The sequence below is a fragment of the Heloderma suspectum genome, chromosome 2 (assembly GCF_057233095.1).
Source record: "Heloderma suspectum isolate Gila_16-S chromosome 2, 16-S_ref, whole genome shotgun sequence".
Lineage (NCBI taxonomy): Eukaryota > Metazoa > Chordata > Lepidosauria > Squamata > Helodermatidae > Heloderma > Heloderma suspectum.
The window spans coordinates 124,947,974-124,961,854 of NC_139459.1; the positions used below are offsets into that span (position 1 = coordinate 124,947,974).

At 43.2% G+C, this 13,881-nt stretch overlaps 1 protein-coding gene across 1 annotated transcript in view; it reads left to right on the forward strand.

Moving 5' to 3' along the window:
* Window positions 1-389: 389 nt before the first annotated feature.
* UGCG (UDP-glucose ceramide glucosyltransferase) overlaps window positions 390-13,881 on the forward strand; it is a 46,426-nt gene continuing 32,934 nt past the window's right edge. Inside the window, exon 1 of the mRNA XM_084834686.1 lies at window positions 390-844. Coding sequence (XP_084690812.1) covers window positions 747-844 — 98 coding nt within the window. The 5' untranslated portion in view covers window positions 390-746. The remainder of the gene's footprint in view (window positions 845-13,881) is intronic.

Here is a 13,881-nt window from a genome sequence, read left to right on the forward strand (position 1 = left end):
CTTCGTCGCTTCGCCCGCCGCCCGCCTCTCGGTCCTGTGCGCGGACGGCGGGGGAGGGGCGCTGCCGCCTGTGAGGCGACGAGCGCCTCCGAGCGCGACCAGCCTCCCGCCCGCGCGCCCCGCAGTTCCGATAACGCATGACATCATCGCTCCTTCCTGCCTCCCCGCTCACCAGCGTGACTCACGCCCCCCCCCCCCAAATAGCGCGTACCGTCGGCACCTGGGGCTGGGCTTCCCAGAGGAGGAGGAGGAGGAGGGGGATGTTGTCGTCAGCGCCGAAGGGGGGGAAAGCGAAAGAGAGGGGCGAGGGGGCGTGGCCGCGGAGGGTGACAGCCACGGGGCGGGGCCTGCCGGGGTTGGCAGCGCGAGGCGAGTCCGTTTGGCTCGGCAGTGAGTGGAGGAGCGGCGCGCGAGGCAGCGGCGTCCTCCGCCTCCTCCTCCTCCTCCTCCTCATCATCCAGCGGGGAAGGCGACGGCAGAGGCTGAGCGAGTGCGTCGAAGGGAGGGGTAGCTGGCTGGCGAAAAGGCAGCAGCAGAGCGAGGAGGAAGGAACGGAAGAAAGAGAAAGAACGAAAGAAAGAAGGCGGCGGGCGTCGTCTGCGCGCCCGCCTTGTCTGTCTGAGGGGGCTACGTGAGGGCAGCCGGCGAGTGGGCGGGGCCTCGCCTAACATTCCCGCAGCTGCCGCCGCTCGTGCGAGGACTCCCCCCTCCCCCCACGCCTCTCCCTTCCCTGTGGGCAGGCGGGGATGGCGGCGCTGGCCCTGGCCCTGGAGGGACTCGCCATCTTCGGGCTGACCCTCTTCACGGTGCTGTGGCTCATGCACTTCATGTCCATCATCTACACGTAAGTGCGGCCTGCGTGCTGGCGCCTTCATCTCCCCCCCGCCGCCTCCCCCCGCCGCCGAGCTCCCCGCGCCCGCAGCCCGGTGGGGGGGGACCCTCCTCCTCGTCGCGCTCCCCCTCCCTGCTTCCCTTTCAAGCCTTCCTCCCCTCCTCCCTCTCCGGGAGCCTTATCTGGCTCGCGAGGCAGCTGCCTTGCCTTGCCTTGCCCCACGCACAACCTTGATAAACCACGAACGCTCGACCGTGAACACCCGGGCACCGATGCAGGCGTGCCCTTCTGCCCCGGTAGTCCTGTGTGTTTTCTTCTTCGTCGCCAGCTCCCACCCCTGCCGCGCACATTTTCTTTCATGCACACCAGTGAATTGCTGTTTCCCAAAGGCGCACATACATCAGTCAGCTTTCTCCCTCCATTCCGCCCCGTTACACACAGACACACACGCTGTGCATGCACCGATGAACCAGGTCTCGCGCGTAAGGTGCCCGTGGGCGCTCTGTCCCGCGGGAGTAACGCAACTACTGCTACAAGAGCAAGAAGAAGCAACCACTTCTCGTACTGACATCTCCTGTAGAATTGATGATGATAGCAATACTCCTCTTCCCCTCTAATGTGTCTGTCAGCTCATTCCTATACTGTGATGTACATATATTTTTTGAATCTGTTCCATATGACATTTATCCAGATGTCTGTGGACACTTTTGCCTCCCAGTACAGTGCATTTTTTTCTTCCCTGGAGACGTGATGTATATTCAGTCCATGAATCTGAACATAAATTTACTGTAGGTTACCCCGTAATGTAGTTGTACATACATTGTTAAGTGTGTGTTTTATTCATTGTTAATCTTTTATTATATCTTTCCTCTGAGGAGCTTGGGATGGTGCATATGGTTGTCTCCCCCCCCCCCCCCCCACACACACAATCTTTCAGTAAAGACTCTAGCTGGCAAGTTGTTCATGGTTTATCGTGTTAATTTAGTGTTAATATTGCAGTAATGCATGTTGTAATTAATTATAACTCTTAAAGCACTCTTAAATAGCTACAATGTTTTTATGTGTGCTATAACCTCAAAGAGATGGTTAGATAGCATCACCGATGCAATGAATATGAACTTGAGCACACTCCGGGAGAGAACGGAGGACAGGAAGGCCTGGCGTGCTATGGTCCATGGGGTCACGAAGAGTCAGACACAACTTAATGACTGAACAACAACAAATAACCTTGAATGGATTCAGTATGGAGGCTTTAAGGATCTTCTGGGGAGATGGGCATACATTGTTTGACTGTGTCTGCTTTAGCATGTGCAAGCAAAGTGTGGCATGGAACACATGATATAAAGTAGGATTTAATAGCATTACATAGTCTCATCTTCTTGGCTGGTCACTGACAGATTTCCACACATAGCTTTATTGTAATGGAAGGGTGAACAAATGCTTGTTGAAATATTTCTAAACATGAAATCTCTTAGGGAGACAAAATGGTGCTAGAAAAAGTTTTCTAGGCAAGGTTTTCTATTCTTTTCAGATAACATGATTGGGGAATTATTGTATGTTTGCAGAGTGGTTTGTGCAATGTTTGGAGAAGAAGGAAGTATATAGGGAAAAAGAGAGGGATCACTCTTTGTTACAGTGTTGATCTTCTTTCTTGAATGACACTCCTGATTTTTTTATGCCTGGCAATGATTAATACAAATGGCTTCCTGGGTTACACAGACTATTTGGAAACTAATATAGTACCACTAGACTTTTCTCTGTGTGTTTATATGTGTGTCAGAGGGAGTGATTTTGGGGCCTCTGCATTGGAAAAAATGTTATTTTTATGACTGTATGCATGTAAGTGTTTACAAGACTAAGGTAACAGTTTCTTAACTTCTAAAACCAATAATGAATTTGGAATTGGATATTTTTAGAATGCTGGGCTCTTGTCCTATAAGGCAATTTATGAGCCTTAATAACTTGATTGTGACACTTAGTTCTCTTAAGACACCCTGGTTTTAGCCATGAACCCTCCAAACATAAGGACAATATATCATGCTCCTCTGTGCATCGTGTTGATTGTAGAGTAACTTGTCATTCTATCCACCATGCTGGTGGGTGTGCTGCTTGTTCTTCTTGTAGTACTAATTCTTGTGAATGGTCCAGAGAGCTTCAGCTATTGGGCAGTATAGAAATGTAATAAATAAATAAATGCATCTGCATGTTTGAAGTTTCACTGCCTTGAAAGGGTTCCACCCTTAAAGGCAGCCTATAAATAATTTCAGATAGATTCATTGAGCCCTATGCTTATATCAACTTAGCACTTAAATGGCTGTTATATGAGGGTAGGTAGCTGCTAGTGTGGTAGGTGGAGCTGTTTGTGCAATGCAGAAAAATAAATATATGAATGGGAATACATCTGCTCTTATATACCTGAGGTTCAGCCCTGCCTCTAAATTATTTCAATATATGTTAGTGTTAAGGTCCTGTTTGTGACTTCATTATGGAGTTTATTATGTGTCTTAAAGTCATACAACTGCTCCTGTTGTTGGTTTAAGTCCACTAGGAAGAAACTGGTGTACAATGTTTCAGGAAACAATGCTTGTTGCAATAATACTTACAGCCAGATTCTATACAGCAAAACCTGTATCCAGTGTATAACTTAAAATGCTTTAGGATACTTTGTAGCATGGCATCCTGGAATTAGAAAGTTGGTCTCTTCCTTCATATATTAAAGGTTCTGTACTATAAAATTGATAAGATGGTTGTCCTCATATGGGTGAACTGAGTAAAATGGGTATTTGGTGCATAAGGAATGAAGATGTTGGCTTCTTTTACTTGGCTTTGAATGCTTTTTGCATATTTCTTTATCTAGTGAGTCTACTAGAAATAGTCATTCTGATCCTAAACACATGTTTACAGTTGCATTATCTATGGTTCTGATGCTGCATTTTGCATTTTATAAGTGTCCACCCTTTAATTTGACAGTAACATAGATTGTGTTATCTTTAAATAGCATAATGTTGGCTGTACTTGCAGGCAGCATAAATGCTAACCTATGAGCCCAATTTAAAAACATTGTCTTCACCATCATACTTTTTTTTTTAAACTCCAAGGTGATGTGTCAGTGCTGAGATTGCTTGTCCTTATACAGAAATCCTTCTGAATTAAGAAGCAGTAAAACCACACATTGCATGATAAATTCATTTACTAATACAGATGTGGGACAGTGTGTGAATTTTAAGAATTGTGGCAGGGAAGTGAAAAAGGAAGCTAAATACTAGAGCATTTATCCACATATCCTTAGTAGGAGTGGATACATTCCTTTGAAGTGCATCTGTACATGCATACTGACTAGCATAACTTGCAGAGCTTATCTCTTTTGGATGTGAGGGAGCAGGGGCAGATTCCACTTCTGTCCACCTCTTGAAACAGTTGATCAGTTGAACAGTGGATGCCAAAGCTGATTAACTGACTATTTGTTAGCAGATGTGTGGATCTGATCCAGTAAGGTACCTTCAGCACACCCCAACTCCCTTTAAAATGAAAAGCAGCTGTCAGGGCTACAATCTGCAGCAGAACTTTGTTTGGTAGAGGAGTTTTGGTTAACCCTTCCCCTTCAAGCTGTATAGCTGCTCAACATTGCCCTAAGCTGCTCCTCCCCAGTAGGGGGAGGATACAGATCTTGGAAGCTTTTCCCTGTGGGGAGAAAAGCAGCTTGGCAGGGTGTGATTTTGAATAGAAGTATGGCCTGAGGGAAAAGGGTCCCTCCCTCAATGATGCTCTGTTCAAGATTGCAGTCTCATGTAGTAGCTTTTAATTGAAGAAAAGTATGCATGTGTGTACATTTACGCTTCATAGTGTGTAGCTTGATCATAAGGCTATCTGTATGTGGAATGCTCTTGTAATTTTATTTTATAGCTATGAGGTAATAATTATTAAAGACACAAGCATGGATATCCATATAAATCTATAAGGAAATGTAAATAAAAATGGTCACTTTCAGGATTTAAAATATTTGAAAAAAGTGTTTAAGGAGAAATGGACCAAAAAGACAGAATTACATTGTTGTTATACTAATTTCATGGACTCAGGACTGCTAATAGTTTATCCCTCGGGCAGTTAGGAGAAGTGTATGGAAAAAACACTGACTAAATTGATAGTTTCTAGTAAGACATTTGTTGTATATTGAAATAAGCATTTTTCTTTGCCTTTGGTAAGCCCTTTCTGGTGCAATCCTATGCATGTTTAGACAGGAAAAAGTCCTACAACTCCCAATGTGATACTTATAGGGCTTTTTCTAGCCCAAATATGCATAGGATTGCACCCTTAATTTATTCGTGAAACAGCTTCAACTATCTAGAAGGAGAATATTGCTTCCCTATTTAAGAGATATTTCAGATTCAGCAATATATCGGGTACTTCATTATTGCACTGCTAGCCTTATAAAACACTAATATGTTGTTTGTACATAACCTCTTTCAAAGGTGGGAGTTGTGAACTGTCCTGGTTTTTCTTTAGCAGTTATTTTTCAGGCCTGCTTAAAGTCTTGTTTTAGATTTTAATGGCAGCTAGAAAACCAGCTTTTGTTTTTGTTTTTAAAAACACCATTAAACACACATACACACACACACACACACACATACAACAATGCAAGGCATTTATGTTCAGCCTGTGTCTAGGCTTGGGGCATCTGATTTTTAAGTTGTTGCTCTTAGTGAAGAGTGGAATAAATGAAATGAATGAATTATGCAGTGACAGCAGTTGGTCACACACTCTGCAGTGCTGGGGGTTCCTTGTTCAAATCTTTGGAGCTGGACTGAAGCAATAGTGGTGGTGCTAAGACCAAAAAGAAGCTATCATAAATGCAGAAGTACTATGAGACTTTATTTCAGAGCAGAAGAGGTGGAAAAGGAGCAGGGTCTCCCATAGCCTCTACGATAGCATCCTAAGGGCTGACAGAGCAGTCCTGCCTATCAACTTAAACATTCTAGCTCTCAGTGTTTAACTCTTTCTATGCTGTTGTCATCATTGTCATCCTTGAACTGTGGTTCCTCAACCTGAATTCAGTACTCCAGACACAATCTTAGGCTTGTGTTGTAGGCTTGCAGATTACCAACAAACAACCTGGCCATCGGGGATTAGTACGAAAGTTTTCCAGGGGACCATCATCCAGATTCCCTGCCCCTTCATGTTTTAATTTGTTAAACAACAGCAAACAAATTGGAAGGCTGGCATGCTGCAAAGAAATTGGAAGGCATGTTGGCCTCCAGCGCAGTCTTTATTTCCAAGAATGCCTCGACATAAAAATGGTGGGTGGATGCAGTTCAGCACTTTATTTTGGGGTGTCCCCAGCTGCCTAGAAAAAAGAGAAAGATAAGCCAGGGAGGGGGGAGCAACTTGGAGGGCCAGGGTGTGTGTGAGAAGGAGTATCCTGAAGGGGCTAGAAGTGGGGGGGATGGGAGGGTTGGGCTGTGCTGTGTGTAACCTGTCTTTTCTTCTTGGTTAGTGGTAGCTGGTTGTTTTGGTATGGTGTGTGTTTTGCCTGTGCGTGTATGTGCGCATGCATGTTTTCCTTGGGTGTGATGTTCATTTGTGTGTGTTTTGTCTGAGGTTTTATTGTGTGTGATGTGGGTGGGTGTCTTGTCTGCGTGTGTTTCTCTGAGCATCATTAGTTTGCCTTTGTGCAGTTAGAGATACAATTTTACATTTAGGGCTCAGACCTCGCTTCTATCTTGTATTAATTTTCTTGGCTAAGTTACTTGTATCTGAATCTTATCAGCTTGCCTTCTCTGAAATCAGTGCTGAAGCAGAAAACGTGAGTTCAAAAGAGTTAAGGAGCTCAGATGCCACCTCTACCTTGTATTCAGGTTCATGAACTAGGCTGAGAAAGTGGTTTGCCTAAGGCTACCTAGCAAAGGTGACATTTGAACTGGGGGCTTCCTGATTCACAGGTCAGCCCAGCCTTCCCCAACATGGTGCCCTCCAGAACTTCATTAGCCATGCTGGATATGGCTGATGGAAAACATCTGGAGGGTTCCAGGTTGGGGAAGGCTGTCTTAGCCACTATGCTACTCTAGTTCTAGTTCTTAAAAATATATATAATAAAAATAAAGTTATTTTCAGCAGATATCTGCCCTTTTCCTCCCCTTCCTAATGAATCTTGTAAAAGCCCCAGGGAAGAAGAGTTTAGAGACCTGAGTGAATGAGCAACAGGAAAAGCCTTCTCTCCTTGATAAGCCCGGACTTTCTTTTCCCACCTGTCCGTAATCTATTGATTTCTGCCTAGCCTTGAAGCGGGGACTAAGGACCAAACTAGAATTAACGTTTGTCACATAGTTTGTCTTTGTGGTGTTTATTTTTCTTCAATAAATAGCTTGTGTGGCATGACCCAAGCCAGATCAGGATCATGCTGTGAGGGGAGCTTTAACTCTTTCTCCTGCTGTTATCCCAACTGGAATCAGCCCTCTCCCTAATTCCTGTTACTTATTAATGAAAATCAACTTTGCAAAAACAAACTACATATTCATTTATTTACTTATTATCACATTTGTATTTATTACATTTCTATACTGCCTAATAGCCAAAGCTCTCTGGGAGGTTCACAACATAACAAAAGTTGCATATAGTTTGGCCCTGAAGTGTGACACAGAGAGGAGGGACAACTCCTCTCAGGTAGTGCAGAAAAGATGTAGGAGGCGTAGCGGATGGGCTTATTTGCAAGCCACTTTGGATGGGAAATTTGGCCCTCTGTTTGTTTGTTTTTTAAATGACTCTGGTAAAAGTGGCTGGTTACCAGAGATATAAACAATATCTACTTATCTGAGGAGCCTGAAACAACTCCTGATAGCAGTGATGAGATTTCTGCCCCCAGTCTCAACTCTCTCTGCTTTTCAAGATATCTCTTTCTAATCTGCTTGGGGACAGTGAGGAATCCTCTTTCCCACCCAAGGTGAACTGAAGGATTCAGGTTTCTAGGGAGAAGTCAGGTAATGGCCTTTAGTGTACATGCCAGTTGCTTTTGTGTTGAATTTCCAAGAGTTGAACTTGCATTTACATACAACAAAGTTTGAACAGCAGTGGCACCACTTATTTTTCAGGATTTCTACTCTGTACCACTAGTTGTAGAGTGAAAGTGATGTGGGGAAGCAGAGGAAGGTGAAGCATTCTCCTTCTGGCTGCTGCTTCTCCACTGCTAATTACACACTTTGACACCAATTTGCAGAGGAGGAGCCGTACTTTGGTTTTGGTGTATGAAGTGGCTAGACAATATTTAGTTGTGACCTAAATTGCTGTGGGGAACATGCCTAAAACCAACCCTCCTGGCTCTCAGATTTCAGTGTAAATTATTTCATTTAGAAAAGAATTTAAACAAACGAAGTGTGTGTGTGTTCTACACAGCAAATTAGACCACAGGGATGATGACCCTGCCCCAGTCACCATTTTCCTCCTCTGACTCTGCCCTCTGTTTCTCTGTGAACAAGGGGAGCTGAGATGTCAGTGGCTTGCATCAAGGGGGCAGCTCTCATGACTCTCCAGCCCTCAGAAGTCATAGCAAGAGTTCAGTAGTGCTGCACCATGTATCCACATCATGGAATGAGCCAGGCAGGACTGTTGGCTTGAGCGCTGTGCCATGAGAACCTAGTACAGCACTGAGGTGGTGGCCTTTCCCTGTAATAGCTGTGGCAGAAGTGGCCAAACTTTGGCTCTTTGATAATTCGACTGTGGCTCTTTAGTCAACAAAGATATATACATGCTTTGTGGTTTCTGGCATCCTCCCTGAGATACTGAACCAGAAGAATGGAGGGAGAGGAGACAGAAGCGGCTGCCTAAGAGGTGTGGAAAGGAGAGAGTTGGCTGGTTGCCGAGGCCTGCTGGAGAGCTATGAACAGCATGGAGAAGAGAGACCAGGCTTGGCCAATAAGACATAAACACAAGCCCAGGGCAAAGAGGAGGCTACCAAGGTCTGGAGAAGGGTCAGGCTGTGGAATATTCCCCCTTTTTTGCCCATGCTCTGTAGGCTTCAGATAGGAAGGGTGTGTGTGTGTGTTTTAATCTGCCCTCTCCCTTTTAATTCGGAGCATTAGACCAGGAAGGGGGGGGGGAATCTGCTCCTTTCAAGGCAGAAATTGTCTGGCAGTGATGATTTGTAGCATTCAAAAAAGATATAAATTTGTGCAGGCAATGGATATCTCACCTCCCTGCACAGCACCCTTTCTAATCTGATGCTGGAGTTTTTTATGGCATCAAATCTAATCTCACATAAAATTCTATATTATTTTCATGGAAGTGTTCTGCAAAAGCATGACAAAAGCAAAAAGTTGTAAGAAGTGTACGTATCAAGAAGAAAATAGAAATTTTAAACCCAGTGTGAGAAATATTTTGTGTTCTCTGTTAAAGGAAGCAAATCCCAGTGCCTTTTCTGCAATGCATCACTCACTCACTGCAAAATAAACAACTTCAAATGCCATTATGAAGGAAATTTCAAATACTCTTCATCTGAACATCTTATGGATCAGAATTAAATAAAAATCCACATTAAAATCATGGCGAAACAAGTTAGTACTTAATGCATACATATAGACTGTATATATTTTGTGGCTTTCAAACTTTTGAAGGTTGGTTGTATGTGGTTTGGAGAGACTAAAACTTTGTCCACACTGAACTATACCTTCTGCTAAATCAAGAATACGTGAAAAGGGAAGGGTAGGTTGGACTACTACCTCAACTTTCTCCCTCTATTCTTTTGGCAGGAAGAAAGTGCAACCAGCTAGCCGTGACCGTTGCTATGTATCCTGTCTGGACAACATGGCAAATTGCTCAGGCTGCTGCTGCCAGAACTGGATCCATCCTTATAGGCTGTGTGCATGGCTCTCCCATTTCTATTCTGTCTTATAAGGTACAATAACCTTTAATACAAGGAGATGGAGAAATGCGTACATACAGGCTAAAATGGTAGTACTCTATTCTGGCACATTCAAGTAGTGCATGATGGCAGCAGTATATGGTTTGTTTGTTTTTAATGGATACAACCTGTTGCCTCAGTGTTATAAGTGTGGGGTATAATCAGCTAATTTGTTTCTGGATTTGATCTCACGTGTTTTCTATTTTATTGTAGGAAAGGGAAAAGAATAAATGCCGATTTATCTTTCACATTCTTGTACTATTGGACATTCCCCCTCTGAGATAATGAAATTAACACAATGCAGAAGGGCATCTCTATTGTGTTCAGACATGGACAGAAATAATTCTCTTAACACAATTGCTTGAGGTATGTTCATACATGAAGTCTGGAATTAACAAGTTGGAGCAAGCCTTTTGGTGCAGTGTCAAAGGGCCAAACTGGATATGTCAGTGGCTGTCATGTTTGTTTATCATGTGCCTGCCCTATTCACATATAAAATGGGACAGTCTAATTTTAACATTGGTGTGTGTTGTGTGTGTTTGGGGGTGTTGAGAGACGCTAAACCCTGCCCCCTTTCCTGCCTTATATCTCTGGTTCATCACCCAAACTTCACTTTTTCCCTTGTTAAATTCATTTCTGGTAATGAGGATGGGGAATAAAATTCAGATGCTCCAATGCAGGGAGGTGAAAGAGGAGAGTTCATCTCCCTTTTTGAACTAAAAATATACCCCTATCCTCTGCATTATGCATTCATGGAGCAGGAACATGAACAACAAACATGGCAGCCCCATCATGCCTAGTTTGGCCCAAAGTATGTAGGGTGTAATGCACATAGACAAGGCTTCCACACTAGCTCCTTTCTGTGGTGCTATCATAATTTGTTCATTTACTCTTTATAGAGCATCTGTATAACATTGCTAGCCTGTTGCATTCCAGAGTTCTCTGAGTCATCCCCTGCCATGTTTTTTCAGCCCTGACCTGTGATTAAAATGTAATGGCAGCACCCACCTGTGCAGTGTGTACAGGCAACATGCTACTGTAGCCTTTTTTTAAATGGAATACTTTCTCTTAGGACGTTTGGGGTGTTTTATTGGCTCCCGTTCGTCCAAGCTGGGGGATTAAGAATGAGTAATCTCTCTAAACTGCCCAGTGCCAGTTTCTCTTCCTGCAGCGGGTGGGTGGGGGAGGTTTTAGTTACTGATATTGTTTCAATATTATTTTTTTGATGGCAAAATACCAATTTTTATTATGCTATTTCATCATTGACAAAAAGAGGAAATTGGTAATTAAAGCCTCTTGTTGTAGGGGTTGGGAGAGAAACTGACATTGCTACAATTTAGAGACCATGCAACAGGGACTTTCAGTTAGCATTAGAAAGCACCTTTGCTGAATGGAACTGTTGTGAGTACATACTAAGAAGGATCTTCCCTGTGAGGAAGGGCTTTACTGGAAAATATAACAGTATATTAAGAGTTGAGTAGAACCTTGTTTTTAACCTAAGTATGTGTGGGAAAGCAATACTTTAACTGCACTAAAGGCAGGGAAGAGAGGGAAAACACAGTTAAATACCTATAGACCTACAAGCAATAGCTGGAGGAACAGAACAGTGATCTCATAATTCTGTCACCTACAGGGAGGGATTTTCAGTGTCTACTGTTCCTGGCAAATGTTAAAGTAAATTTCCTTGAAAACTCTAGCCACAGCAACAGTTCTTGTTCCTCTACTTAGGCAATGCCCTATTGCATTCTGCATAGGACAAACAAGCCTTTCTCTATGGGCAGCTCTACACGAGCAATTTATTGCATGCTCATGATTGGCCAGTCATGGAAGTTTGCAGGTCCTTTACATGACGTTGTCAGCCTCCAGGATGTCTCCTGCACTTTTCCCTGTTTAGCCCACTTTCAAAAAGATCGGAGATAAGCTGGAATTTTAAAAAACAGACATAATTCAGCTACTAGATGGCACTGTTTCATTGAAAATATAGAAAGCCCCAGTAAGGCTGCCAAGAAAGGGCATTTTCAATTCCACATTTTGTTCGTCATCTAAAGGAGCCCATCCTAATCACGCCAGGGAAATGGATGCAGAAAGCCCGGGTAAGATTGCAAGATTTTTCCATAATGTAGAGAAGTCCTATGTAAAGGATAAATGGACACAAATATGACATCAGAAATAGCAATATTCAGGCATCAGTAGAAGAGCATTTTGCTTTTCCAGGGCAGTCTGTCAATGACGAAGTGATCATTCTTGAATAAAGGAATTTCAAAGACAGCAATCACTGCAAAATTGCTGAAGTACAATTCATCAAGAAATTCAACTGGTGTTTCCTGTTTCTATGAATAGGGACACCATTTTTTAAAAACTACACTACATATTAGTTGGCTGAAATGCTGTTAGTGGGTGGTTCTTCTGACTGGATGGAGGGTGTTTGTTCTGTTCTCGATGGGGTTGCACGTCTGAAGGAGCAGGTTTGTAGCTTGATGGTTCTTCTGGGGTCATCATTGTCACTTGAAGCTTAGGTGGCCTCAGTGGCACTGAGTGCCTTCTACCAGCTTGTGGCCCAGTTATGCCCCTGTTTGGACAGGGATAACCTGGCTTCAGTAGTCTATGCCCTGGTAACCTCCAATTTAGATTACTGCATTGCAGTCTATGTGGAGCTAACCTTGAAGACTGTTGGGAAGCTCAGCTTGTACAAAACGCAGTAGCCAGATTGATAGCAAGGACCAGAAGGCCTGAGCATATAATGCCAATTCTGGTCTGCTTGCGCACTGGCTGCCTCTAAATTTCTGAGCTCAATTCAAGGTGCTGGTTTTAAACGATAACCCTTACATTTTTCGGGATCAGAATCCGTGATGGAGCGCCTCTCCCACTGTGAACGTACCCCTACGCTGCGATAAACATCTGAGGCCCTTCTCAGAGTGCCTCCTCCGGATGGCAACAAGTGAGACGACTGTCTTGGTGGTAGCCCCGCAATTGTGGAATGCTCTCCCCGCTCTCTTCCTTGTGCTAACATTGTAATTTTTTCTGTGCCAGGTTAAGGCTTTCCTTTACATGTAGGCATTTGATGGCATATGATGGAGTTTTAATCTCAGTTATTTGGTTCTAGTATTATGCTATTAACTGTTTTGGCTGATTTAAATTGCTTTAAACTTTGGTATGTTGAAAAAATTATATTATGTTTTTATTACGTTGCATTTTGGGTTTCAGTCTTTATAAACCACCCAGAGAGCGCTGTGTGTGTGTGTGTGTGTGTGTGTGTGTGTGAGAGGGGGGGGGCAGGCAGGCAGGCATGGGATGGAGCTTCATGCTTATGTAAATTACAATCAGTATTCTAATTTATTTTATGGGTGCCTTCCCATTTGAGGCAGTTGCTTACTTTGAAAATATATTTTAACACTAAAGCGATGTGAGTACTTTGCTCATATAAGGGTTACTAAAGTTCATACATTGTGCTGCCAGGCACAGTGACTTAATTTTGGACTGTGGTTATCGTAATATGCAAAATGATGCCAACTGCTTTGCTGGTGAATTAAGCTGTTCTTATGCCATAGTAGGTGTGGGATTGTGACTTGGATATCTCATCTCAGAGAGATCTGATGAATACAATAAACTTGTTACTCTTTCAGCTGCCATATGATCCTTTGTTTGTTTTTTCATCTCAGTGAGATTTACTTGGTTATTCACACCCAAATATAATGGCTCACATGCACAGATGTTTTACTACTAGAGAAGAGTAGTAGAATTTCTATTGGAAAGAAGAGCATATTGTAAGAAATCTTTATAATAAGAAACCTTTACTATGAAAGGTGTTTACTACACTAGTTGTTAGTGTGGAATTGCTTTGTCTCATGTCACTTTTTATGGGGCATCCCTTATGACATCATTCAATTATCATCCTCTTGTGTTTTTCCTCAACTGCCTCTGTCCTTTCTCATACCCGCAAAAAAGCTGAATTATTTGTGGTGGTGTGGTTGTGGTGGAATTGAGCAGTAATTCCAGAAGCGTGTATAATTCTTAGTGCTACTTTTTTGACTTGCCAAGTGGTATGGCTTACACATGTTTGGTGATGTAATGGGCAGGTGATCTATTGCAGCTTAACATACCTTAACTATAAACTTCGTGATGGCCTCCATTTTATCACCATATTTATTTTTTAATCAATCTT